The sequence below is a fragment of the Chamaea fasciata genome, unplaced genomic scaffold (assembly GCF_029207755.1).
Source record: "Chamaea fasciata isolate MVZ Bird 193981 ecotype frontalis unplaced genomic scaffold, bChaFas1.0.hap1 SCAF_20, whole genome shotgun sequence".
NCBI lineage: Eukaryota > Metazoa > Chordata > Aves > Passeriformes > Sylviidae > Chamaea > Chamaea fasciata.
The window spans coordinates 10,016,877-10,044,667 of record NW_027094105.1 but is presented as its reverse complement, the minus strand read 5'-3'; the positions used below and the strand labels follow the sequence as shown (position 1 = coordinate 10,044,667).

Here is a 27,791-nt window from a genome sequence, read left to right as displayed (position 1 = left end):
GAAATTGCTGCATCTGGGCCCCCATCGGCCCATTTTTGGAAATTCATGGAACAGGTTTGGCACACAGGATCCCGCTGGGGGGTCTGTGTGTGTCCCAGCACAGGAGCCTGCCCAGAGAGGTGACAGCTCTGCACACACGTGCTGCATTCCCCAGCACTGCCGAGCCCATCGTGCAGCCTCCCTAATGAATCCGTTAGCTGGATCATTAACAGTGATCAGCCATGCAAATGGCAAAGGAGTAACCAGTTATTAACAGAGGGCTCCTTTATTGTTTCTAAAAATAGGCCTGTGCAGTGAGGTGTGTTCTTGTTCTCTGTGCACGCATAAAGAGGAACTGCAGAGCAATAAACGTTAGTATTTAAAAACACCCGACTTAAGAAGGGCACTCTCACTATAACTTTCCTCTTTATGGAGGAATAACAAAGGATCCCTAAGCTGCTATGGTTCTACAGAGACTATAAAACGATTGTGAGTTTAACTGAATCTTTCCTGGGCTTGAAGGTATAAGATTAGTGTCTGTCAAGGGAATTGGCTTTCTTAATACTTGAGGTTCAGTCCAGCTGCATTTTCCCTGCCTTTTATGACATCTGGTTTTGTCACTTTCAACAGTTTGGTAATGCACCAAGATAAGAAACATACCCAAAATTAAACTCTGTTAAAGGAGAAGTCAGCTTTAGAGCTTCCTGTTCCAGGCTTTGTAGTGCTGGAAACTCAGCAGCCAGAATCGTGCGGCACCCGTGCAGTAAGTGACATTTTCCTTGTCAATTATTCATATGGAACAACAGATCTGCTGCTAAGTAAATACATTTAGCGACGAGAGCCAGCTTACAGCAGCAAAGAGCGGTTTGGGGTACAAAGGCAGAGTGTGCAATAGCTGGGTTTGTCTCCTTCACATTTCTGACAGAGCACTCGGCAGTGTGAGAGAGCACACAGCCCTCTGACACTCCCACAGCTCTTCCCTTCCCGGGGCAGCCAGGGGAGGCTGGGATGGTCAGCTGTTGTTACACACACCAGAGCCAGTTTTGTCCCTGACCTGTGCAGCAGGACTCTGAAATCGTTCCTCAAACCAAAAACCTTCCTGGAGGCCGGAGGCGCCATCAGCTCTAGCACAGTGACTTCTCCTTGTCCTAGAATGCCGCACTCCTGACCTCCAGGCCCACTGTTCTCCCCAGACACTGCACAGTGGGTTTTGTACAGAAGTGGGTCTTCGCCTTCTTTCACTTGTAAAGCTCCTCACACTTTACCTGTCTCTCAGGGAAGGGAGAGGACAGACTGCTCATGCTCTCCGGCATACCTGTGCAGGCTGTGTCCAGTTTCCCACAGCCCTGCACCACAGGTCCCTGCTTTCTCATCTCCAGGTACTGTACTCATGATCTAGTGCCTCCTTCCTGGAAAACAGAGATCCCCTTCAGTACCTTCCAACCTGAATTCCTCTGAGTCCGTGCTGTGGGATTGACTTGTGCCTTCTCACACATCCTGCAAACCCCTAAAGGCAGGTGCAAGTTTCTGGTTTCTGTTCTCCCAATAACGTGACCCGGGCCCTCCTGTCGTCAGCAGGGCCGGGTCAGCAGCAGTCAGGACCCAGAGGTGAGGCTGGAGGTGCACATTGTGGTCACACTCATCTGCTGCGGGGCCATTTTCTCATGGCCTCCCATGGGAAGTGCAATGACTTCCACTTTGCCTTTTGCCTCACTTTGGCACTGTTCACTCAAGGACTTCAAAGCACTTTCTCAAAATAACAGTAAGTAACCTCTGGCCAGCCTCCCTGTGCTGGCCACAGAGAGCCTGCGGTGGAAGCAGGAGGCAGGAGTGCTGCCCTGGCCTCTGCTCCAGCCAACAGGCAGAAAAAGAAAGAACAGAAATACCTGGAGTCCTGCCAGAAACACATTCTTCCCTCTAATGCCTGGCATCAGCTCCAGTATAATTCTAGAATTAAAACGGATTATATTTTTATGCAGACCTTGTAAAAGCAGCCCAGCTTCTGGTCCCTTCCAAGGCAGCTGATAATGACGGTACCTGAGTGTAAATGGCTGCAACACTCCTTGTGCTCCCAACACACATCCCCAGGAGCTGGAGCTGTTTTGTGAGGAGAAAGTAGCTCTACAAAGAGCTGCCAATGTCTTCTCTGAGACTCCTGTTTTGTGCTGGAATAGCCAGAAGGGACTCGGGAGAATCCTGCCAGTGCCAGCGAGTGCTGGTGTGTGCAATCTGTAATCTCTGGGATAAAGCACAGTGATAGCAAAAGAGAGCATGGACACAAAACATGAGTAGGAACCGTCTGCAGTCAGGGAGCTGAAGAGTAAAGAATAACAGAAAATAGCACTGTACAGCTTTTAGATTAATCTAACATGGATTCCTGAATTCCATACACACAATAGGGGCAGAACTGGAAAAGACACGCAGAGAAATGAAGGCCACAAATGGCCCTCGGTACGCTGAAAAGCCTCTCAGAGTGTGGGTGTAGCATGAGTGACACTGGCTGTGGTGTGACTTCTGCTGTCACTCAGCGTCTTGGGTGAGGAGCCAGCGCCAGCAGGGATGAAATGGAGAAACTCTGGCTCTGCATTAACTACAGGTGACTGAACAAGGTGGTAGGAGCACCCACGACTGATTCCTTTAAGCATAACATCAGCTCAAAAATTCATCAGCCCTGGCAGGGCCCGTCCCAAGGACTCTCCTACAAGGCCTGGCCAGGTGAAAGTGAGCCCTGCAGGCAGCTCTGGAGGAAGAGCCTCCTTGAGAGAAGCACAAGCTCCTGGCTATGAAACCTCTCCCCAGTCCATGGCAGCTCACACTTGTCTGCCAGCATCTCAGAAACGGTCAGATCATACAGGAACAAAAGTGGATACAAAAGCTTTTGAGCTACTTCTAAGGGATTTGTGCATGTGAGCTAACAAAGGCGAGTCCGTGGTCAGCAGGGTTAAATCCACCAGACACAGCCTGTGCTTCGGCAGAAAGTGGGAAAGAGCTGAAACTGCCCGTCTGGGATAATCATAAAAGCAATGGTAAATAAAGTGTTCTTCGGCCTCAAAATGTTTCATAGGACCATTAACATGTTCTCAGAAGGTCTGGGTTCAAGAGATGAGATATCTCAGGAGACTTGGTCCAAGCAATGATCTCTTGACCCTCTTATCTGTCTGTGGGTGACAGACCAGCCTCTCAGAAACTGCTCTTCCCCACATTCCCAGAATCTCTGCCCAGACTTGGGCAAGACTCGGCATCAGCTTCTTGCTCAATCACAGCCTGCGAAGCAACATTACAGAGCATCTCTTTTGTTAGTCTTTACTTCCAGAGGAAGGACAGCAAAAATGACTGACGAAACACAAGGAAATTTTGTGGGAAGGCAAAAGAAATAGTTGGTGAAAATCCAGTGTCTGTAGGCGGGAGGTTGAAATCAGAACAGAATACCTGGAACTTGCGCACTCTGATAAGAACATGAATATGTCTCTTGGACTCCTCCCTTCCTTGAGCCATCAAGGAGAGGGGTCTAAGAGCTGTGCCTGGAGAGCCACTGGGAGAATTTCGGGTTGGCTCTGTTGAGGGGAGGGTTCACCTCTGCTGTCTGCTACAGGCTTCAGCCAACACTAACAGTCCATGGGTTAGAGCTCCTTATCATTGATACCCTGTATCAGACCAGAACGCCCATGGAAAATCAATCCCCTTTTCTAGGAACACTAAATTGCCAAAGCCTGAGGATCTTCTCACTGGCATTGAGTAGTAACCAAGGAACATTATAGTCACAGTAATTACTGTGCCATGGACAGATAACAGCCTTGGTAGTTTTGTGTCACTGCAAGAAAAGTACGTGGTTGTTTGTGTTTGCAGTGCTGCAGATCCATTGTGGCTTTCCAGCACTACTCACCCTGGGATGTGGATGCACTGGAGAGCGGCATCACTGAGATTTATCAATTAAAACAGGTCACCACAGAGTGAAATTGTGCTTTCCAAATATTTGTGTCCCTCTTGTTTTGGCTGCTTTCTCCCCCATATCTACTGGGCTAAACTATGCAGGGGAGAGAACAGTTTCTTTCTTTAACAAAAAGCTTAATTATTTCCTTTTTTTCTAGATATCGTTGCAAAAGTCTAACTTCCTGTTAAGTGCTGAATTTTACAATGTAATAAATTGACAAAGTGGCATGTAAACAAGCTGTGTAAATATGTGTGCAGAGCCATGCCTTTTACAGGGCAAAGAAGAACTTGCACAGAAGTGGTTTTCTCCAGAAATAATAATTTGCGCAGCGTTATGCATTAGTACAATAAATGATATTGCAAAGTCTGAATTTGCTGACAGCAGGTTGTGTATTTTAAGTGCTACGTTTTGCTCAAATTTAAACCCCAAAAATATTTACTGGCCTTAGTTGCGACAAAAATCCAGTTATTGGGCCAGAATGAGCTGCTAACATCATGGTAATCTGAGCAGAAATCCATTAAACGCCCAGTGTATCTTTTTCCCCAGTCCTTGAGAAAAGGAATTGTCAAATTGATAAATGCCACTCACGGCCCTGGTCCAGCTCAGCTCTGATTTTCCCGGGTGGAATGGTGCTAAGGAGCACTTGTTTGATGAGTCTGAAAAGTCGGGGGAGAGTACAATTGCAGCAGAAATGGCAGTAATATGAATTTCTGTCTGTTATGCCTGTCAGTATTTGCTGCTTCGGTGGAGATAATTTTGGGGCTGGGCTGTCTCCTGGACATGGACAGCCTGATGCTGGCAGGAATTTGTTCGCTCCCACGGCGTGTTCACCTGCAGCCTGTGCAGAGCAGTGAGAGGGACCTCAGAGAGGTTCTTACAGGTGCCTAAGCCTCCTTCCAAAAGACAAAAAAATAGCAAACGCTTATTGGAGTGCAGCCTAATTATGTGGGGTTTTTAAACAGCCAGGAGGAAAAGCTAGTTTGAAAACCAAAATATCTTGGAGGCCCCTTCTGCATCCATAGTATATTTGATAAATTGACTTTTCTTCCAGGGCACACATTCAGCTTCTTCATTAGTATAATGATCCTTGGTCTTCTCTTCCCAAACTTAGATAATTTGAATAAAAAAATAAGTTTTATGAAATGCAGCCATTAATAGAGTCAATAAATTTTAAGCTGTGATTACATATCACCTGCAGCAATCCCATCCCTCTCTGCTGTAGATGAAAAAATATTCAGCATTATTAAAATACATTGTCCTCTCTCTGTTTGACAAGAATAATCCAGCGTGCTGGTGAGTACCAAGGTGACCTGAAAGTTTTTCTAGTACGTAATCCCCTCTTATATTCTGTATTATGCATGAACTCAGAGACAGAATATCTGCATTATCTTAAATAAACTAGGTAAAATGTATTTCAAAAAGCTTCTTGAGTCAAAAAGTAGCAAATCATTGTATGTATTTCCATATTTGTATAGTTTCATTATAGTCTTGTTCTAAGTTACTATTAAGTCTCTTTCATATTTAAAAAATGAACTACACACCTATCATGCAAAATGTAAAGAAGTATGTTCAACTAGTTCAAATTAGATATACAGTAAAAATACACTTCCAAAGAAATATCATTTCCATTTTTGTTCATGTTTTTAACAGAATTTCAGACTAATACATCAAATGTGGAACTGTACAAGAATGTGAAGAAACATTAGGATTGCAGTAGTAAAAAAATGTACAGCATTCAAAACCAACAAGCTCTAAACAACCAAACAATACCACAGGATTGAAACAGTCATGGGGACAACATAGGTCATCGGAGCCAGAGTGAATCCTAATGCACCTACATAAAGACCCTACATAGAATATTGTCTCTTATTTATATGCAAAATCCCTGATTTGATTAAACCAGACAATTTCTCTAATTGTCTCGTATAGGTTTCAGATAAGATTAACCCCTTCATGAAGGTCAGGTGTTTGAGAAGGCAATATTGAGAATTGGTTTGAAAGGTATTTCTATCCACATGGATTCAGGTAGTTAAGATACAAGATCACAAATAACAGCAGTACAATTTTAAAGAACCATTGGAATTGTTCTCCGCTACATTTGCCGTAACAATTCAGATTTCAGGATTCAGAATTTTTGTTCACAGGTTAATACACAGGGTTTTAATTACGGGCTGTAACCATTTAACAGTGGACCAAAATTGCCTTTTAAATCAAGAAAAGATCCAGCTTAGCATGGAAAAAAACAATAAAATCTCCAAGGTGATTGACAGTGAACAAAACGTTACAAATAGCAGAATCTCCGTGTCAGAACAGCTTTGAAAGGCAGATGTGTATCGGTTACAGTCCACCAACCAGCACAACATCCTTATCAGACATTTGGATTACGAGGAAAAATGTCCTGGATAAACCTGTAACATGTATAAATTCAACGCAAATTGTCTTTTTTAATGTCTCATCACTGTGCATAAACTCAAAGGACCCTGCCACCCCTGGGTTTGGTGACCAGCCCCCAATCCCTCTCACAGATCTCAGCCCGTTCCCATCTTTGAGGACTGTCTTGCTTTACCCATAGCTCACCTGTGGGTTTTTTTAAGCAGAAGTGTAAAAAAGGTTAATAAATGACCTAATTATGTCAGCTTTTCTATCCCATAGTCCTCATGCTCTGAAATCTCTCCCTGATCTCGACAGGAATTTGGTTTGCACAAGAATAGCAAAGTTGCAGCTCAGAAAGCTGAATAAAGGTAGCACTTTTAACACCAAAACACGGTTAGGAAAGAGTCCAGCCCACAATTTCATCGTCAATGCCCCAAGAAGGGCAAAGAACACAAATCTTGGCATCTGCCTTGCTGTTTATTTGGAATAATCTTTTAGTCGTTCTGATCCAATGGGAATGAGGGATTGGTTTCAGAGAGCTGGCCAGTACAACCCAACATCTGACTGAAAGAACCGATTGGAACAGGTTTGAAAAGGAACAACCATCTGCATCTTACGTAGCACTCCAAACCTCTAAACCTACTGGGCAAACAGCATAGTGTAGACTCGTTCTCATACATATTGAAACTTTGCTGAGGTATTTCTTTCATTACAGAAAAGCAACTTTAAAAACAATAGGAAAAGACCTCAAAATATAAGTTATATTCTGCAGAGAGTTTTGGGGAGAAGGAATTGAATTGTATTGAAAGGTCCATAATCATTAAAGGAATGACCACTTTTAGTGTCAATAATATATTCTTCCTTGGCTTTTTATTCCTTCAAAGCATTACAAAGAAATGTAAGGCTGTGACTTCATAAAACATAATTTTGCCTCAACTTTGCCCACCAGTGTTGTAAAATAACCTGAAATACTTCTGCCTTTTTCCTAGGGCAAACCTTCCCAGTGCCCTCCTCCGTGATGGACCGGCAGTGGGCACACAGCTGTGGGACCCCGCTGGCCTCCTCCAGGACACGGGGCAAGCCACACCTTGCGCAAAAGCAAGGTTCATACCAAACCTGGCCCAAGTCAGGTTTCCTTCATGCAGCAAAATGAAACGTCGTTCTTCTGTTTGAGTCTTACCGTTATCTGATAACTTCTACCTGCAACTAACATTATTTCTCTACAATGAAGATACCTAGACTGTTGTACTAGCTGGATTTCTCACCCATACACACTTTGGGAACCAGAGGAATGTGTACGTCACATTTGGGGTTTTTCCTAGGCAGACACCGTGTTTGAAGTGCATTTTTCTAACCCTTTTAGATGCAGTCAGCCTACCTCGATTGTGACACTAACGTTAAACGTAACTGCAGCCATTACCAAGTAGTTTCCATAAGTGGTTTTATTACTGGTTAGATTTTACAAATTCTGGTATTCGAACAGACTTCGACCTTAAAATTCTAAAACAACAAAGCAACCAATGAAAGGCTTAGGACTATTCAAAGTAACAAACTCGTTAACATTTTTGCCCTGGTCATAAATATACAGAGAGAAAAAGAGAGAAGTGGACATGGAATCCAAAGAATGTAGATAAAACAGTATATAAGGCACATGGCAGTCTTTGAAAATACAGAAGCTTTAGCCAACTTAAATTAATTGCTGTTTCCCTTGCTCAGTCCACAAAACTGTACAGTTACACAAATGTTGTGTTGCAATAGATCTTCCAAGTTATTCTTCAGTCCATACTCCGTAATACCAGAACACTACATTTCCTTCTGTTTTTTAGGAGAGATCCTAATTGTGGTTAGTCAGTTGCTCAAAGCCTCTATTAAAATACACTTGGAATTTCAGCTAAGAATAATTTCTTTTTTAAAGAAATTATTAAGAAAGAGTCATCAGAAAAGGTTTGTAAGAGTTGTCTGTGAAGGACTTCGAGATTCATGAACCTCAAGACTTCCGGGCACTGATGTCAAGACCGACGTCACAGTTGGCATAGTGGGATTAGTCAAGTCTGTTAAAGTAGTGGGAGTGCTGGATGGACTCATGGAGGCATTGGATATTTCTGAGGCGGGACCTGATGGGGTCCCTGCTTGGAGTGTTGAGTCTGAAGTCTTATCCACCCCTGTGTTCTCTTGACGCAAGAGGTTCCGTCTGAATTTGGCTCGAGCATTTTGAAACCAAACCTGAAATAGTTTAATATAACAGGGTAGCATTTAAAGACCTGCAGTGTTTAAAAACGCAAAAGCATATTCACAAATTCATCAGTGCTGGAATTGGGAAAGAGGTTTTTGCTGGCAACATATTGGAAAAGAAGTCCTAGCCACGAGAATCGGCCTCTGCCTGCAAAATATTCCTTCTTCCCTCTCCTTCGATCCCTGCAAACAGCCTGGGCCGGGAGTGGACTAAGGACGGAGGCTGGCAGTCTGTCTGTCTGCACAGGGTATGTGAAAGGATGCTTAGAAATCTGGCAGCGTGCAGAATCCTCGCCAGCCCTCGATCCCAGCAGCACTGGTCTGGGCAGGCAGACACCATGCACCTGCTGAGCACAAAAGCAGGACCTTCCCCCCTTGTAGCTCACGTCCATCTCCCACCAAAGTGCTGCTGGCCAGCCCAGGGCACTCTGCCTTCCCACGGGCTCTGCTCCCCCAGGAGCTCCCTCACATGCCTGCAGTGCTCCCCTCTTTGGAAAGGACTGTCCCTCTTTCTTTCTTTCTTTCTTTCTTTCTTTCTCTTCTCTTATTCTTTCTCAAATGCTTCAGCTTCCTTCGCCTGTTCCTGTTTCCTTTATCAAATGTTTTCAGTACTGGAATAACGTTGGGGGAAAGGGCTGAAAAGGCATTAAAGATCTACATTACATCAAAAACTGTGATTTCAGTAGGAATAGCATCCTCACGGATTTTTTTTTTTCCCCCCAGAGTTTCTGCTTCTTGCATTCTTTGTTTATCTGAGTGAAGGGCAGGGAAGGTGAGTGTGTGGGACTCCTGAGGACACAGCAGCCCGTGCGGACTCTGCTCCTGGCTCCGGAGCTGCCTGGCCCCGCCGCGGGACGGGCTCTGAGCTGAGCGCCGGGACGGAGCGCCGCAGGAAGGCGGGCGGAGCTCGGGGTGCTCCCACCGCAGTCCCAGCTCACGACCTGCCTCGGCTGCTTGGCCTTGCTCCGCCTTTCTTCACATCTCGGGATGCTCCCGCTGCAAATTCCCTCTATCGAGCGCTCTTCCTTCCCTGGAAAGCTTTCTCCCCCGGCCAAAGGTCTTTAATGTGCACACCCTGTCTCTCACACTCTCTCCAGGGAATGCCACAAGGAAATAATCCTCAGGCACGAATTCAAGGGCCATGCATACATCACATCCCTACAGGTCCTTCTTTCTGAAAGCTCAGTATTCTAAGCCAGTTTATGTTGGCATTTGCTTTGTTAAAACACTTAATTTAAAGGCTATTCATCAGTTTCATGTACAAAAGTTCTCTTAGACCAGCACAGGTGAAAACATTCCCATGATTTTGTAAGGGTGCAGTATAGCAGTGACCCTGCTACAGAGCAGCAAAGGGGTCCAAAAGGGGGCAGACCCCAAAGGGATGTTTTTGCCTGACACATTCCCCAGCAGGGTCCTCTGGTGGGACTGCTCAGAGCCCCTCGTGTGCCGGGGCTGTGAGTGAAGCCATCCACTTTGTCCTGGTCTTTTGCTCCCAGGACCCTGGGGCTGGCCCTGGGGCTGTCCCAACAGGGACAGTGCAGAGCCGCAGCCGGGGCTGCCCCGCCGCTCCCATGGGCAGCTCAGCCCGTGCACCTGGAAGGGCACGGCAGAAATAACCACCCAGACACACAGAATGGAAAGAATCCTTCCAGAAGGACTTATCTCACATCAATTACACAATTCCTTCGGGACTGAGCAATAAACAAAATCATTGGGAAGTATTTAGTGGGTTTCTGTCCAACTGTATCAGTACAAGGCTGAGCTATTTCAAATCAAAGGGGAAAATACAGACCAAAACTCCCAGTGAAAAATAAAAAGCAGCTGCAAGACCCACCACTGCTGCTCCCACACTCCGGTGAGCGGGGCCGGATGCGTGGAGCTGGGCACTCAGCAGTTAGGCAGAATAATATCTACTGAGGTGAAAATAATGCACTCCCTCTTCAGTGATCTGTGGAACAAATTCTTTGTCTCCACCAAGTCAAATAGCAATAAAATAACATCTCCATGTGATAAGGGAGTGTTGAAAATAAACACACTAAGAGCTGTGAGGGATATGGATACTGAAGTTAATGGGATCATCACCTGAGATAACTTTATTTTGTGGCTTGTAACACCTCCACTGCTACATCTGTTACATATTAGCTGCGTGAACAGCTTCTGCCAAAAAGAAATTTTTGAATCCAATTTTGCTCATTCACACAGCTACCTGGAGACATTTAGGTTCTCTGAATTTCCCTAACCAGTAAGTGGAGAAACAAAATACAGAGGACGTGACACCACAAAGCAGACTGTGTTCACTCACTGCACACACACTGTGATGACCCTGCTGTAATTAGTAACTGTACAGCCAAAGAGATGTTTAATGGGTGGGGGCTCAGGACGAGCCTGCAGCCTAAAGCAAACCTTCACCAAAGGGCAGCACACGTCCCCACGTGGGATGGAAATATTTTAGGCTTGTTGACTACTGGAAGCTGGACCAGCAAAGTCCAAATGCGTGCAGTGATCTCTGTAGGGTTCTGGTAGCGACTATACTGGGGACTGATTCAAGAAAAAACAAGTGGTGTACAAGACACACACTGAAAAATGATGCTTTGTGTTCCAAAAGTGCTTAGGCTGTGGATTATCTTATTCCAGGCCCCTGGGGAGAGGAGGTACATACCTAGAGCTAACACACCCCACCTCCTCAGGGCTATCTACTGTCACCTTCCTTTTCTAAAGTCACAGAAAGAAAGATCAGCTCCCCAAAGAGCAGCATTTATGCCAGTTAGGTTAGTTAGCTCACAATTAGCTGGGGCCGTTAATTATGAATGATAGCTTACAACGAAGGGCTGTGTTCCCCAGCTGTAGTACAAGAGATATATGAATTAAATTGCAAACGTAAACTTAAATTGGAAGAAAACAAAATAAAAATAGGTGTTAAAAATGTAAGTAAGTCTGCTATGGTTCTAAAGTGTCTGCTTTGGGAGAACAGTGTGCATTACAAAGTGTTGAAGGAAATGCATTCTGAGGGGCAGAATGTTGCATTTCCGGGCCATCCCACCACTGGACAAGTGCAGCTGGTGACAAATTGTATATAAAGCAAAGACATCAGTCAGGGCTTCCAACTCCAGTATCACAGAGCCTTTAGACAATCCTCAAATCCTCTGCTCATCCACCCAGTCCCCTCTTTACATGTCATGTGGGGCTGTCTCTACAGCGAGGGCACTACAGCTGTCCCCTAAATCACCAGGAGCTCTGCTCTGTGTGTTTAGGAAGTGCACCTTTCTCCTCATCTGCTGCCCTGCATTTCTCCTAAAATAAATTCTGTTAAATGTGTCCAGAGAGCCGGGATCCCTCAGCAGCTGAATGGAGATTTGAACACACAGAAAATCTCCCAGCTCCCAGCTCACCTGCTCGGGAGTGTGGCAGAGTTCTGGCTCCTGGCAAGGGTGCCCGTACACCTGTGAGTGTGAACACCTCTGTGCTGTGGGACAGGCTGGTGCTAACCATGCTTCTTTCCACCAGCAGTGTCGGTGAATCACTTTGTGTTCAGTAAGTGACACAGATGGAATGCCAGCCTTTCTGGCTCCAAAGAATTGACTAGTGATGCTGTCTCAGTAACCAACATCACAATGAGTTTTCCCAGCAGAGAGCAACCCCAAAACTCATATACATGACCCTAATTGCCACTCATGGGTAGAGATAAATCAGCTGGGCAGAAAGGTTGTAAAACACGCAAAATACGAGTTTGTGTTCTCACAGCCCAAATTAATTTTCAAACAAAACATCCATGACTAGAGAGTGCCCATAAGAGGTGGGAAAACTCAAGTGAAACCAGACAAAGTATCACTCCATTTTCTGGAATTGCCTCCAACAGCATCATCCTCAGGGAACAATCCTCACCACCAACTACTGTCTTCCACCACTGCAGCTAAAGGAGCATAAAGGAGTGTTTAACTGTGAAAGGAAAAGAAGTGAAACACCAAACACCAAAATGATAGCAAAACTTTGGTGGAATTGTAAAGTTCTGCAACAAACAAAGAAGGACCACAAAGCACCTTAAAATCACAAATTGTGACATGTTTAAGATGGAATGAGAAGCAATGAAGGAACTGAAAGAGGAACAGAAGAGTAATGGGGTGGAGCCCAATTTTGAAGACAAGGAAATACGTTCTGAATAGGAAGAAACAGAGACAATGGAACTTGGAAAAAAGATGCAAGGAAAGACCCATTCAGTGAAAGAGAAGAGAGAGATGGAAGTCGAAGTTGGGGTGGAATAACAAGGGAGAAGGGAAAGACGATCTAGAGAAAGACACTTCCCAGACACTGCTGTGCAGTTTCTCAGGTAATTCAGGTGTGAATGGGCAGACCTGGTCTTTCCAAAGTGTCTACCTTCTGAGGGCAAAATAGAGGAGAAGGGCCACTCGAAGGATGGACCAATGCAGTGAATTATTTCAGCCATGTGTCTGGTTTAGGACAGCTGCTGTGAGGCGCCACCTCAGGTGCTGGGGTGTTCACTCTCTGTCAGAGGAATCTGTTCCTCCACAGCAAAGCAGCCTCAGAAGAACAAGCCCCACGAAGCTCTGAGGACGCAGCCACAAGAAGTCATTACGTACGGTTTGTCATTTTACTGGGAAGCCTACCAACCCTCTGTTCCTTCTTCTGGTAGGTGTTAGCTCTGTAAGCTCCAGGCTCCCTCCAGTGAATTCGGCTTTCCTCAGCAGTTGTCTCCTGCCCTCCACTTGCCTGGGACTTGTGAGCTGTCCACGATGCTTCCCAGGATGGGCTCGCAGCCCTACCTGTCTCTAGGAAGGTCACAAATCCTTTTTCTACAATTAAGACCCATTTAAAATTTTCAGCAATAAATCCTGGAATGCCGTGGCTCCTATATGCCCAAGTTTATCTCTAGGTATAGGCATTTGGGTAAGTGCTCATTAAAATTGACTTCTTGACTCAGAACTATAAATTAAAATGCAGCTGAACCAACTAATACTGTTCCCTTTCCTTCCCACAATAGCTCAGATGGAGTGTGTTCCCATGAGCAAGAAAAAGTACTTTTAAAATGCAGTTTCGTTTCATTCTAAGTTACTAAACTATGAGTAAAAGTTTTGGAAAAATTTCATTTATGTCCCCTTCAGTTATGAACGAAAAGCCTTCCTCCTTGTCCTGATAAAATGAATTCAAACTGTTGATTAATTTCTTACAAAGGTAAACACTGACATGTTGTCTGAATTTCTAAACTAAAAGCTCTCTATTTACAGTGAGCACACTAACTAAAATAAATCACTTTCTTTTTACAGCAGCCTGGAAGCTAAAACATGCACCAGAATTAAAGAACTCCAGGAAAACAAGCAGGGCCCCAAACCTTCACAACTCTCATAAAATTTAGAACCCAAGTGATCTGCTTTAGAGAAACTGGGAAGAAATAACTCTTCTCATACTTTCTGGGAATTAACGTAGTCTCAGAGAAGCTACGAATGATTAAGAATCTCTTGAAAACCAGCAAAATCCGCGGCTTTTTAAATATAAAATTGATATTTTGATCCCTTCTCAAGGCGAAAGGCGCCTCTTACCTGAAGAACTCTTTTGGTGAGGCCGGTTTTCTGAGCTAGCTGTTTCAAGTCCTTGGCGTCAGGGTTGTGGTTAATAGCGAAGTATGACTTCATGGTCCGCAGCTGGTGGTGTTTGAAGGACGTCCTCATGCGCTTGGTTTTCTGATTGCTGGGGTATTGCTGGTCTCTGTCCAGGTGGTCACCATCGTTTTCATTGCAACTTAGAGCTTAGGGCAACAAGAGGAAAAGGCCTGTAAATCTCTTGCTCCATGACCGATACCGTTCACAATTTCCCTGAGTGCAGCAATTAAAATAACGCACCACAGCATGAACCAGCACAAACCCTGCCTGCCTTTGCTCCATTTCATGGATTTGTAGAGCAGTTCAGTCTGGAAAAGCCCTCTAAGGTCATTGTGTCCCACCGTTAACACAGCGCAGCCAAGGCCACCACTAACCCATGTCCCCAGGTGCCACATCCACACGCCTTTGGAATCCCTGCAGGGATAGGGGCTTCACCTTGCTTTTGGGGGAGTTTCCTAATATCCACCCCGAGCCTCCCCTGGCCCAGCCTGAGGCTGTTCCCTCTGCTCCTGTCCCTGTTCCCTGGAGCAGAGCCCGACCGCCCCAGCTGTCCCCTCCTGTCAGGGAGTTGTGCAGAGCCACAAGGTCCCCCCTGAGCCTCCTTTTCTCCAGGCTGAGTCCCTTTCCCAGCTCCCTCAGCCCCTCCTGGGGCTCCAGCCCCTTCCCAGCTCCGTTCCCTGCCCCGGCCACGCTCCAGCCCCTCCGTGTCTGTCCTGCCATGAGTGGCCCAGAGCTGCCCCCAGCACTGGAGGTGGCCCAGCAGTGCCAGCACTGGGGCCAGCACAGCCCAGGGGCCATTGGCCTCCTGCCCACCTGGGCACAGCTGGATCATATTTCTGCACCTTCCAGCCATTCCCTTACAATAACCAGCCTGCAAGGACCCTGGCCTCCCCCTCTGTGGCTTTTAAAATGTCAGCTCTGTTTCCTTTTCCCTCTGCTCCACCTCCACAGGACTTTTTCTCCACTTTCTGTGGGAGGACAGTAGCTGTCCTCAACTCCGTAAAGGGTTTTACTGTACTTGGTATCGCCATAAATTGCACCATAACACACAAAGAGAGCTGCACAATACACTCACTTAAATCTCAATGGAACAGACTAGTTAAAATCATAATTATTTCCTCCATCAAACTAAACCCTGTAGAGTACAAGGGAGACCATTAAATGAAACACCATAAAAGAAATAAAGTTTGTGGCTACCAGACAGCAAATTATGACTACAATCTGACTAGCTAAAGAAATAAAGCTGTTAATACAACATATTCACTGGCAGGCCAAATGAAAAATCTTTTTAATTATTTACACGTTTATACTTCCATTTAAAAGAACTGTTTGCAAATCCTAGTTTGAACGATCACTTCTGCCATATCCTTTTGAAATCAAGGAATGACGCTGGTGGATACACTTGCAGAAATCAAGCATAAGAAGAAGGTCTGTGAGAAACGAACACTGTAAAAATGATCAAGTAGTATTAAATGTTGAATGCCAAGCAAAATAATCTTGTAGACCAAAAGTAGTTTTTCATTTATTTGTGCATGCAGTAAACCTTAGAAACCCTCTTAAAATGGACTGAGCTTAAATCCAATAAAAAATTAGGAATATCACTGAAAATTAGCTCTGACAAACTGTTGTTAATTAGTTTTTCCTGTCCAAATATCTACAAGTCCCTCTTAATTTCCTACAAGTTTTATGCTAAAAGTACTGAAAGATCTCTACCTCTGTCCAACACAGCATTACCAAAAAATTACTAAAAAATTATTTTAAAACCTGAATTGTTGTTAAGTTTCTTAAATACATGAACAGGCTTGTTTTCAATTGCCCACTTTTGCTGTTTAATTACAGCTGAGTACATCTCATGCACCTCTCTTTATAGTGTTACTTGATTCATGCTGTCCATCAGTGGGTCTCAGCCCTAGTGAAAACACACACACATTCTGACAGGCATGTATTAAAAACGGATTTTAAAAATGCACGTTAAATGCACGGATTCCTAAGCAAAGATGCACACAGGCTCCCTAAGCAGGTTTGCAGCAGCTCCAGTAGCTGCTTTACAAACCTCAGCCTTTCAAACCCGCTAAAAAGCTGCGCTACAATACAGAGCAAGGCCTGCAAAAACTCACCTCTGAGCCCAAAAGCATGGTTGCTTAACAGATATGCCCAAAGTGTCCAAAGGCTCGAACTTTTCTGTGTGTTTCTGTACTCCTATAATTTAAAAAGCAGCTAAAAAAAGGTACTGTGTACAGAAATGTGAGCGTCTATGTGCGTGTGTGCGTGCATGTGCATACATTTGTATAAATCCTTTCCAGACCTCCGGATCTGGTGCCAAATTTTGGCCATAAGAAGCATTTCTGCTTGTTTTCCTGCAGCATGGAAAACTGCAAGCACCTGAATTTAAAAGGTGTAAGATACCTGAAGGGAGAGAGTAACAGTGGAGTAGTAATGGAGTTGTTTGGGATGTGGCCAGATCTTTTGGGGTTTAAGATCTGAGATCTAGTTGCCCCTCTGAAGTCGTCACATGTGCTCCAGTCTCCTTCACAGCCCCAATTCCTGATATAAAGAGCACTGGGATAAATAACACAACAATGCCCATAGAAAATTCTGTGATGGAAATGCTTGTTTATAAAATGTACCCAAAGAATTTTAGATATTCGTAATGGAAAAGACCTTTGTGCGTCATCTTAGAGGCTTTTGAACCCTCCAAGAAATAACAAGACAGACATAGGAGGAAATGCATCAGAGTATCTGTCTGCAGGACTGAGGTCTGGTTCCTGTTAATATGCAACAAAACAAAGCCTAGGGCTGCAAGGAGCTGGATTTTAACATGTCCCATAGAGAGCGAGATACATTCAGAATCCAAGGATATAAAACCGATTCTAAACCCTTCCAGAAGGGAATGAGGGCGAGCTTTACATCAAGCCCTGATAGGAAAAGGAACAACTTACTCTCGGAATTTCTCATCATTTTACCTGACTATCCACTAAGTAAAAACAATATTAAAATGACAGTAAACAAGTACCATTTAAGAGTGGCAAAATGTCCTTGCCTCTGACGGAAGTTGCGGAACAGATTTTGAAAGTGCACGAGGGCGTGTGCCGTTCGCTGTCTGGTGCAAGTGGTTTGGCTACTCCCAGGCATCACCCAGTATGACATAAATAGTCCTAGATGGTGCCAAGTCCCCTCTTGTATTTGGTTGTGGTGCCTGGCACCATCCTCAACAGGATATTTTTATTCAGTCTAATATTATCTGCATCTCCCACAGTATCTGCAATGTCCATGGGTGTTGCAGGCACAGACACACAGAGCGGGCCAAGGGTGTAAGTGGAGATTTTAAGAGCTGAGGAGTTTCTGCAAAAGGCATCAGGGTGTAAAACTAACACTGTACATGCTCCTCACGCAACCCTCTGTTTTTCAGGCACTGTCTTCCCTGTTCTTTTGTGGTGTCCTGTGTATCTCCCAGAGGAATTGCTGAACTATCCATATGTAACATTTCCATTCCACTGCAGCATCTCAGGCTCCTGCTGGGATTTCAGAAATACAATTGGTAGAATTCCAGTCGAATAGAGGAGCCTCAAATTAATGAGTGTTTCACTTCTATTTTTTGATAAAACAAATTCTGGAGCAGTGCCAAGGCTCATTTTGACCCTAGAACATTTCTGAGGCCCTGTGCCTTTGCCCAGACCTCACACCCAAGGCATTGCCCTGCCAGCCTCCGCTGGTGCAGCAGTGGCAGCACATCCACCCTCAGCCCCACGTGGGCCACCTGGTCCATCACAGGGTGGTGGTGTCCACGGGCAGCATCACTACATCCCCACAGAGGAAGAGGAAAACATTTTGGCTTGATAGTGGTAGCCGAAATACCCTTTGCAGATTAATGCGTAACACCTCCCTAAACCCAACAACAGGAGCGTAAAGCAGGCCGTGCTGGTGCTTCTGTAACAAAGTCTGTTCGAGGAGGAGAACTTGGAACATTGCTTCACCCTCAGATCACCAGAGCCCCCCATGGCTTGGGATTCGGGGCAAAGTGTGTGCTTAGTAGTTAGTAGGTTGCTAAGGATATGGCACATGGAGATGAGAAAGAGAAATTTCCTTTGGGGGAAATTTTGTTCTTAGTAGCTTTTGCTTGACATGTTAGATTATGCCAAAAGAAAGAAAACTAATCCTGATTCTGAAAGAGTGATGAAACGGGAGACACGTTGTGTGTGCATTATCTCTCAACAGTGGCTCAGGAACATACACCCCTTTCCTCCTGTAATCAGAGTCAAGGGGGTGTTTTAACCTCCTGCTGCCTGGAGAGGGAACTTGTGATTAACTAGAGCAGGCAGGGGTGCAGGCGCATTTGCTGTTCGGTCGGACGTGCAGAGGACTTCGTGGTACCCATATCCTCAAAGGGGACAGAAGTGAGACAGAGTCCCCTGAGTGGTTCTTGGGACAGGAACAGACATAGTCTTTCTCTTTGGAGGAAGGAGAAGACACTTCGAGAAGGCAGATTCCCGAACTTCTCACCATAAGAATTGAAAGGGGTGAAGCCGTGGCAGTGGGAGCAGGCAAGGCACCCCTGGCTGCTTCTGAGGTGCCTGGCGGCACTAAGAGGAGCGTGTCTCTGCCAAGCCACGGAGCAACAAACACGACAGCGCTGCCTCAACCTTGACATTTCAAGAATTGTTTCTGAGGAGATAAAGCCAGCCAGCCTTAAGGAGCCCAGGCCCAGCATCACAAGGCCAGGACGGAGGAGAGCAGCACTAGAAGCCCTCTTCCTCCGGCCTCCCCCGGCCGCCTCGGACAAAGGAGCTGCGCGTCCCGGTGCCCCCCGGGGCTGCCTGAGGACCGGGCCCCCCGGCCGCGGTGGCCCCCGGGGGGAGCGCGGCCGGGCCGGGGCTGCGGGGCGGGAGAACAAAGGGGCCGGCGAGGGGCGGCCGGGCCCGGGCCCCGCGGGAGGAACCGCCGCCAGGGTTTTTCCCCTCAATTAAGCCAATTGAATGGCGCTGAATGGCCGGTGCGAGTGCGCGGTCAGTCCCTGAGCGCCGCGATTAACCCGGGCGGCCCCGGCCGAGCCGGGCTCCTCGCTGCCCGCCCCGCCGGGGGAAGGGGCTGGCGGCGGGGCTGCGGCGGGCTCCGCTCGCCGGGCCTGCCCGAGGGCAGCGGGGGGAGCTCCCGGGCCTCCGCTCGCCCTTCGGGGCGGCAGCGCTGCCGGCGCCCTGCCCCGGCCCCGACCCCAGCCCCAGCCCCCTGGGGAGGGGCCAGATGCGCCCGGGGACGCCAAAGGTGACCACGGCCCGGCGGGAGGGGGAGAAGGGGGAGAAGCAAGAGGAGGGGGGAAAGGGACAAACCCTAATTTTTCCTAGGAAATCTCTGCAAGACATCCGATTTAAGCTGCGATTCCCGTCTGCTCGCTCTGTCACAGTAGTCACAGGGAAGCTTCTTGCGAGCTTTTAGTCCCAAGGGGAACGAGGAGGGAAGAGAGATTCGCTCCTCAAAACTTTCCAGACTTCTCGCATTTTTGTCAGGAAAAAAAAACAACAACCCCAAACCACTTTTGACACAGCCACTTGAGAGGGTCAGCTCCAGGCGTCCCCGAGCCCTGCCGGGAGCTGGGTCGGCGCCTCCGCAGCCCCCCCGCCCCCGGCAAAAGCCGCCCCAGCCCCAGTCCCCATCCGCCGAGGATGTGTATCCAGCCTGGATACTCCCTCAGCCTCCCAGCGAAGCACGAGGCATCTTCCTGCTCGCAAAGGAAGGAAGTGTTTCTTAATATCTTGGCTGTTTGCACAGATTATGGGTATTTTATCAGCTCGTCGTGCCCCAAGTTTGTGCAAGACATCTGTCATTTTCCAGGGTATTTTAGTGTCTTAAAGCCAGACTAGATACAAATGAATAAAACATAGCAGACTGTGGGAGGTTTGGGGTCTAATTCACAAAGGGAGTATTCAGAATTCTTTACAGGTGCTCCTGTGTTCAGCAAGCTTTCAGCCATTGATTTACTGACCTAAAAAACCCATCAAACTCCATTCCAACAAGTGAAGGAGGAAATTATGATCACAGGAACACACTTAAAAAAAAAAAAAAAAAGAGAGAGAAAAGAAAGAAAAAGAAATCTTTTTGAAGTTTCAGCATCCTTCTAAGCTATTTTCCACTTGTCAGGCTCTATCCACTTCTAAACCCATCATCCCCCTGCAAACGGAGTCTCGTTTAAGTAGGAAAAAAAAAGTCAGCCTAATTCGTGTTGCAGATAGATATTTGTTACAATTTACAGAATTATTTGAGTCTCGACTCTGCCAAGTTTATGCGCCCCCCTTTTCCCACCACCTCTGGGTGTAGATTTATTTACACAAAGTATTCTACACAAATTACCAGGAGGACAACATTGTGCATTTCTAGTGCATTTCTTAGAAGGAAATGACAAGTTCCACTTAAAATAAAAGGAGAAACGATCACATTTTTAAATGGTTTCTCTTTTAAAGGCACAAAATCGAAGGCTCTGCGATAATTTACTCGTTTGTGGAATTTTACATCAACGAGCAACCCAGTCTGATTTCCAAGATCAATGGCACTTATTACCGCATAAATTAGTCGATTACAGGTCTAGTAAATAGTTTAGCAGATAAATAGCTTAAGCAAAGAAGCCAAAGGTTACTCGATGAAGATCTCTAAAGTTTCAGTTGCAGGCTCTAAACAACTATTAAAAGACAAAAAAAGTCGGTCGGCAATTATTTTGTAAACGAATTTTTCCAAATGCAGTTGAAGGCGGTTTATTTAGGAAGTCAGGGAGCAGTGAGACTTTCTCAGGCTGTGCTCCCATCCAGGACAGATGCCGCTGATTCGGTTTACAGGTCCTTTGAATCTGAACATCTGCCCTGCACAGGGAGACAGCGGACGGACAATTAAAAGCTAATCCCTCCGAAAAAGGAGAGGTTTTTTAACGGGAAAGACGCATTTTTGATGCAGGTTTTAAAGCTGAACTGATACTCGCGAGAACACTACATCCACCTTTCATCAACCTTCACCACTGGGACTACAACTGCTTTTACTGCACTACTTCCAAATTATTCAGCAATTAGTTCAATCAATAATAGCTGGCAATTTTGTTCCCGAGGTGCGTCTGGCGGTTAGAGATGCGCCTTTACTCCCTGCCATTTTCAGCGCAAACCACCCCGTCTCGTCCCTATTGTTACTCGCTTTAGCCTCCCGTTGCCGGGCTGCCTCCCCCGGTCCGAAGTCCGAGCCCCCCGCCAGTCCTGCACTTCTGGGTGTCCCCCCCGCGCCTTCCTCCCCCCGTTCCTCCTCCTCCTCCCCGCGCAGGCGGAGCGGCAGCCGCCCGGCGCAGCCCGCAGCTGTCGGGGCACGCAGAGATGCGGCTGGAAACAAACCGCAGCAAACTTGGCCTTTACTGAACGCCCTCTCCGGGAAAGAAGAACACGTTAAAGGCAAATCTGCGCCCCACGGGACACGTCCGAAGCAGGTAGGTTAAAAGAGAAAACAGGCTGGCACGAGCGGAGAAGCACGGAGGGCACCGAGGCACAGAACCGACGCAGGGAAACGAGTTCGGTGCCCGGGGTCTGGCGGGACGGGCCGAGCGCCCGGCTCGGGAAGCGCCGGCCTGGGGGGAAGCCAACCTCCCCCTCCAAGTCCTCGAATAAAACCAACATCTAAGAATTTGGTTTTGTCCAAGCTTTTTTTTTTTTTCTCGTTGCATACAAGCAGCAGAGCAGGAAGCCCCCGGAGAGGCAGCCGTTCCGGTGGCAGCTACGCGAGAAGTGTAGCGAGGGGAAGAGGGGAGCAGGGATTTGGAGGGAGAGGAGGGGGGTGGGGGGGCAAGAGATTGCTCGAATTCCTTTGCCTGTAAAATTACAGTGCTGCGGCGGTGGGGAGGTTAAACGGGGAAACACATCGGAAAGTTTGCTGCTGGATACAGAGAGCTGCTGCCAGGCTCGCTGCTGCTCCTCCGGCTGCTGGGCTCGGTTCGGGGGCAGGGGCTGTGCCGCGAGGCAGCGATGGGCTGCAAAGGGGGTGCTGCGAGTTTCCCGACTCTTCTCCGAGCCAAGTCTCACGAACAGAACTCCAGCGGAACTTGCCCCCGTGTGAGCAGGCTCTGTGCCCGGTGTGAGCGGGCGGTGTGAGTGTGAGCAGGCTCTGTGCTGCCCGCACACACCTGCTGCCCGCGGTCCCTGCCCGGGCACGCTAAGCCCTGCACCCCCGTCCGCCTCCCGCCGCAGACCCTTGGGAAACGGCCACTTCCTCTCTCTCTTTCCTTCCAAAACTCGGGGGGGGCAAGGGCTCAGGACAGGGCTGAACAATTCACCCGTCAGCAGCTTTAGAATGTAGCCACTAAAGAAAATTCACGGGTCTCTGAAGTGCTAACTTAAAATCTCTGGTTTCCAGATTTTATTTCAGGCTGCACTCCCCCTTCTTCCCCCCCTTAACCAGATGACCTTGCTTCAAAACATTTTATTTCCAGCTGAAGTGAAAAATGCTAACATATTAGCTTCTGTAATTGCAGTTTGACAGCACTTGATCTCAATAATTATGCTGCAGCTAAACTATTATTAACAGTTTAAGCTAAAATAAACGGAAATCCCCCTTTGGAAGTGAACGGAAACAAACCATTTGAACTGTTCTGAGGGAAGGTGGGGGTCTCTTACCTGCATTGTAGGCTGCCAGATCTGCTCCAGGCCCCGGGCTTTTTCTTTTCCTGGGTCTCCCCTTCTGGACAGTCCCCACGCCATTGTAATAAGGCAGTCCCAAAGTGTTGGCAGAGCCCGCTCCCAAAGCCGGGCCCTTCCCAGCGGCTACATCCGAGTGATTGAAATGCACCTGGTACTCCCCCTGGATGAGAGTCTCGAAATGGAGGCGGCAGTACACCAGATTGTCCTTCATGCCAAAGTGATCGCCAGTGGTCAGCATCTTGTTGCAAGTGGTGCAAGTGAAGCAATTTAAGTGATATACCAAATCCCTGGCCCTCATGACCATCTCGGAGGCAGAAATCCCCAGGTGACATCTCGCACATCGCTGCACCGAAAACCTCCTGCAGAACAGAAAGGCCAGAGGAGACAGTGAGAGGCGCATTCCCCCCCACCCCGTCCTTCGTCGGTTCTGCCCGGAGGGCGGCAAAGGGCTGCGAGCCCCGGGGCGGCCACCTCGGCCGGGGCAGCGGCACAAAGCCGGGGCGTTAGCGGAGACCAGCCGGCGGGCGTCCCGGGACGGGAGCGCGGGGAGACTCCGTCCCGTTGCCCAGCTCGCAGCGCAGCTCCCACCAGACCCCACCAGGGAAAGGCGCCCACCCCCGGCCCACGAACGTGCCCGCAGCCCCGGACCGCAGCAGGCACCGCCGGCGGGCGAGGAGCGGCCCCGCTGCCGGGCCCGGCCCCGCACCCGGCACAGGAGGCCGGGCAGGGCACGCCTGCTGAAGGCCCCAGTAGCCAAAGCAGGCTGGGGGAAGCTGTGCCCGGGCCGTGCCCCCCTCCCGGCAACACGGGACCCGTCCTCAGCACGAGTGTCCCTCCCCAGGGGGAGGTTTTAGGAGCTCAGAGCCTGCCCCACGGGTCCCCTCGGCAGTCTCGTCGGGACGGGCTCTGCTCGGGAGCGAGCGGCGGGCAGTGTCCCCGGCCCCGGCTGGCGGCCCAGGGCAGCAGTACCTGTAATAGTCCTCCTTGCAGTAGATGCTGCCGTCCTTGCTGAAGCAGGTGAGCTCGGACTCCAGGTTGAGTTTACATTCACAGCACTTCAGGCAGCGCATGTGCCACTGTTTGTCCACAGCCAGGAGGTAATAACGGTCGGAGATTTTACCCCCGCAGCCGGCGCACAGGGCAGCCCTGTCACTGCTGATGGAAGGCATGGTCTGCTGGGGGAAAACAATTGCAGACCGTTAGCGAGAGGGAGAAACTCTCGAGCACGGCCGGGCTGCCCCCTCCCCCTGCCCGGCCGGGGCCGCGCTGCCGCTCTCCTGGCAGAGGAGCGGGGGCTCCGAGCGGCCACCCCGACCGGCCCCCGCGCCCGCTCCCCAGGGTCTCGCCGCATCCCACCTTCCCGGGAGGAGGCGGGGAAGCGGGCGAGACAAACAGAAAACCACCCTGGCTTTTAGGGGAGGCGTCCAGACCAGACCCAGAACTTTTTTTTTTTTTTTTTTTTTTTTTTTTCCGGGTGGATTTTCCAGTCTCAAACCAAGAAAAGATGCTGTTCAATAAACAGGCGCGATAATAACAGCGTAGGGCAAATCGCAGATAGTTAATTTTAAAATTTATTATTATGGATATACGAAGAGTGTCTGCATAGTTAATGCTCTGTGAGTGCGTGTATGTGGAGCGTGTCTGTGTGTGTATTTTCCTAGCTATAAAATTCCGAATGAATTACGATCAAACCCCCAGTAGTCACAGTGCTGCAGACACAGCTCTCTGCAAGCTGGTTCCAAACAACACGGATCGCGATCTGCTGTGACCCAAAGCGCCAAAGGGATCAGTAAATAAAGCTGCGGAGGGGATGAGCGTTACTAAATCCGAGGTGCAGAATGTTTTATCAGGAAAACGAAACAGTGGGAATTGTGTAGGAATGAGAGTGGGTAAAAACCAACAGAGCACATTAGATTATGTTGGGATAAACTTGGAAGCAATAAAACTAAATATAAGCCCTATATAATTTAATAGTTTAGTGTCAAATCGCAATCCAATCGAAACCCTCAAAAAACCCCAAATTCATAGATATCCTGTCAACTTCTACCGAACAAGAAAGAGGGAGAAATATCGGAACCGTTTAAAGTGCTTATTTATTTCAGTAGACACCCTAAAACAGCATTCGGGAGAGGAGGCTCGGTGGAGCAGCGTCTGGGGTAGACCTCGCAATATGCTGCTTTCCACTTCGGTCCCAACTTCCTCTTACCCGCTTTGCACAAAAGCCCACGGCAGATCTGTTCTTGTGCACGAGAACCCGAAACATTTCCTTACAGCTGTGCCCAACACGCAGTTTGTTTTGGTTCGGGGCGGGGGAGAAGTTGTTTGTTTGCTTTTACCTCCTCTAGAGCCTTAAGTCCTCGCGCAAAGCAAAAGCAAAGACAGCTAATCGGAGGAAACCGAAAGGAGCCGAGGCTGATTTTCCAGCACATGCCAAACCCATTGCTTTCATCCTGTGCTTGCGGGGATCACAAAATCCCATCTCTGTGAGCACTCCCGTTTGCACCGCATCATTCCCACTAGGAGAACTCCACACAAATAAAACCTTGGCACTCCACTGGTGTTAGTCACAGGAACCCACCGGTAGCTTGTTTCTTTAAGGCATTAACTGAACTCCAAGTAGGGATCGTTTTATAACCAAAGTCGTTTCTTGTAAATCCACTTTAAATGAAATAAAGATATTTTTTCTACTTTGCTTTTCCAGTAACAAAAATATTCTGAGATCTAGAAATGGTATTCAAGGATCCAGTATTCCAACCCACTATTTGTTATATACACACGTGTATCAGTATAGTTTATATATAGTTAGATAAAACTATCACGCCACAATATTTATTCCAGCAAAGATCATTGGATGTTGTTTAACTGTACGGAGAAATATTAACTTCTAAAAGAAAACCAAAACCGTTTAGATTAGACATCGCATCCCACCCTTTTAGTACAAAGGCCGTTTCCCAGCCAGTGTTTCAAGATTAAATAGTCTCACTGTCACCTTTAAGCAAATTTCGCATAACATTACAAGAAAGAACACATACTGATGAAGTTTGAAAACCTGAGAACGGCTCTTCCTTGCATATGCCTGTATCAGTTTACAAGACAGCTTTTAACCAGCGCACGAGATAATTTCACTTCAGAATTGCAATTTCTTAACCAAAAAAAAGGTATAAAAACATAAATTGTTCGATCACTTAAGACACTTCAGAAATTTCTTCCACTTTGCCAGCTTAACGCTAGTTAGATGGATGCATCCTTTTATTATCTAAATGTATTAATATACAAGGACTACGCATCAGCAGACAAGATAAAATGTGGTAAAGTTATAAAAATTCGCATCCATCCGTTTCCCTGAGACATATCTTCTAATTCTGTTTGCTATGTTTTCAAACCCACATATTAAAATTATTTTTAAAACCCCATGAGTTAAAGACACTCGTGTTTGGTTTTTTTCTTCTTAAATAAATGCTATAAAGACTACCTCCATGAAGGCATCCTACCTGAAAAATAACACAGAATTGGATTCTTTGGGGTTTGTGTTTCCATTCTGCAGACAAAAAATTCGCCGTGCCAAAATGTTATTGGTATAAAACCACACTTTGCCTCTTCCTAAAAACTTTGGAAGGCCGGACAGGCTGGGGGAAGGGAAGGAGTTCTTGGACGCTACCAAAAGGCTGGTCTATCTGTTTTCTCGCAAGAGCAGCACCGTTCATTTCACCCGAGCGTTACTATTACTATGCATATTATTAATAATTAACAGTTTCATGCCTTTCCCCACGGTTTCGTTTAATCTTTTGGGGTGCCTTTATGCTTAATTTTCTTCTGATTTAGTATTTTGCTTACGTTTCCCCCCGCTCTGTGATTTTAAGGCAAAAGCTGTATCTGTGAGGGGTTCGGTATGTTTAGGGGGGGTGCATGACTCTCCCATTCCTTCGGCTCCTACCGTTTCCGTCTCTCCCCTGTCTATAGCCGAGCTGATGGCCGGTGCTTCGCTTTTGGTTCTCCGATCCATCTCGTCGATGACCCCGTGCATCTCCGAGCCGGAAAGACTGTGGAAAAGCATCGCTGAGGACGCAGAGGAGGAGGGCCCGAGTTGCTGTTGCTGCTGACAGTTGTCGGGGTCCCTGCAGGAGCCCAGAACTTGCATTAACCGGAGCCCTCCCCCATGCATCTAGCACGGCCGCCCCGTCTCTCCTTGGGCACCGGGATTTTCCCCCGGCAGAGCTCTCCGGAGCGCGGCGCAGGCACTGATCCGAGGTTTCAAGGGATGGGGCGCAGAAAAGGCGGGCGGAGGGAATGAGGGAGAGGGGATAACTGGTGGTGTAGGCTTCGGGGCTTGGATCTAGTCTGTTGAGCGACCCCGGCACATCTCTCTAGGAGGCTTCTTCAGTGCAGGGCTCATTGCCCCAGGTGCAGTCCCAGGCTTTATGCTCTGGCCCAGCTGGCAGAAGGCTGGGCACGCTTACGGTTGGGAGGGATTAATAAATAGTAGAAATATTAAAAAAAAAAATTAAACCATCTTCGGTGAGAAATAAATAAGAATTAGAAAAAAAAAATTACGACAAGCCCCTTACATCGTACTGTGCGGAATTTAGAGGAGGAAGGCAAGGGAGAGGGAGGTTGCAGCAGGCGGAGAGCAGGCTGGTGCTGCAGGGAGGCTGGGGCGGATGCCCACCGTACGCACTCACAGTCCAGAGGGCTGGCAGCGGCGGCAGCTCAGGGGCAAAGTTTGCTCCTTCCCCCGCTCCTCCCCCAGCCCGCTGGAGCTCATTGGGAAAAGAAAAAGCCAAGGGGAAGGAGGAAGAGTTGGACGGGCACCAGATGGGACGGGCACTGGCGGCCCCCTCTGTCCTTAAAGCGGCGCGGCCCGCGGGGCCCGGGGCGGGAGCGCAGCCGGAGCCGGAGCCGCCGCGGAGCTGCGAGCGGCGCGTCTGCAGCGCGGGCACCGCGCGGGGCTCCGCGCCTTTTCTACAGCCCCTCTGACATCATGTCCTGCCCCGCCGCCATTGGCTGCGCCGC

General features: G+C 47.8%; 1 protein-coding gene across 1 annotated transcript; it reads right to left on the bottom strand.

The window, feature by feature from the left end:
- Positions 1-7,707: 7,707 nt before the first annotated feature.
- On the bottom strand, positions 7,708-26,850 carry LHX2 (LIM homeobox 2). Its single transcript, XM_066201132.1, has 5 exons — positions 26,716-26,850; positions 23,751-23,953; positions 22,758-23,140; positions 14,068-14,273; positions 7,708-8,506 (listed from the first exon to the last, which is right to left on the bottom strand). Exons 1-5 carry the CDS (start codon positions 26,833-26,835, stop codon positions 8,219-8,221), a joined length of 1,200 nt encoding a protein of 399 aa, XP_066057229.1. The 5' UTR covers positions 26,836-26,850; the 3' UTR covers positions 7,708-8,218.
- Positions 26,851-27,791: the final 941 nt, after the last annotated feature.

Bases quoted from the DNA above. Each gene is read 5' to 3' on its own strand.
- LHX2 (XM_066201132.1), bottom strand. From the start codon at position 26,835: ATGCTTTTCCACAGTCTTTCCGGCTCGGAGATGCACGGGGTCATCGAC. The intron at 23,141-23,750 runs GTACTGCTGCCC...TCTGTTCTGCAG, and splicing joins TGCAAGGAGGACTATTACAG to GAGGTTTTCGGTGCAGCGAT. The intron at 14,274-22,757 runs GTAAGAGACCCC...TGTTGCCCTAAG, and splicing joins TCTGGCAGCCTACAATGCAG to CTCTAAGTTGCAATGAAAAC.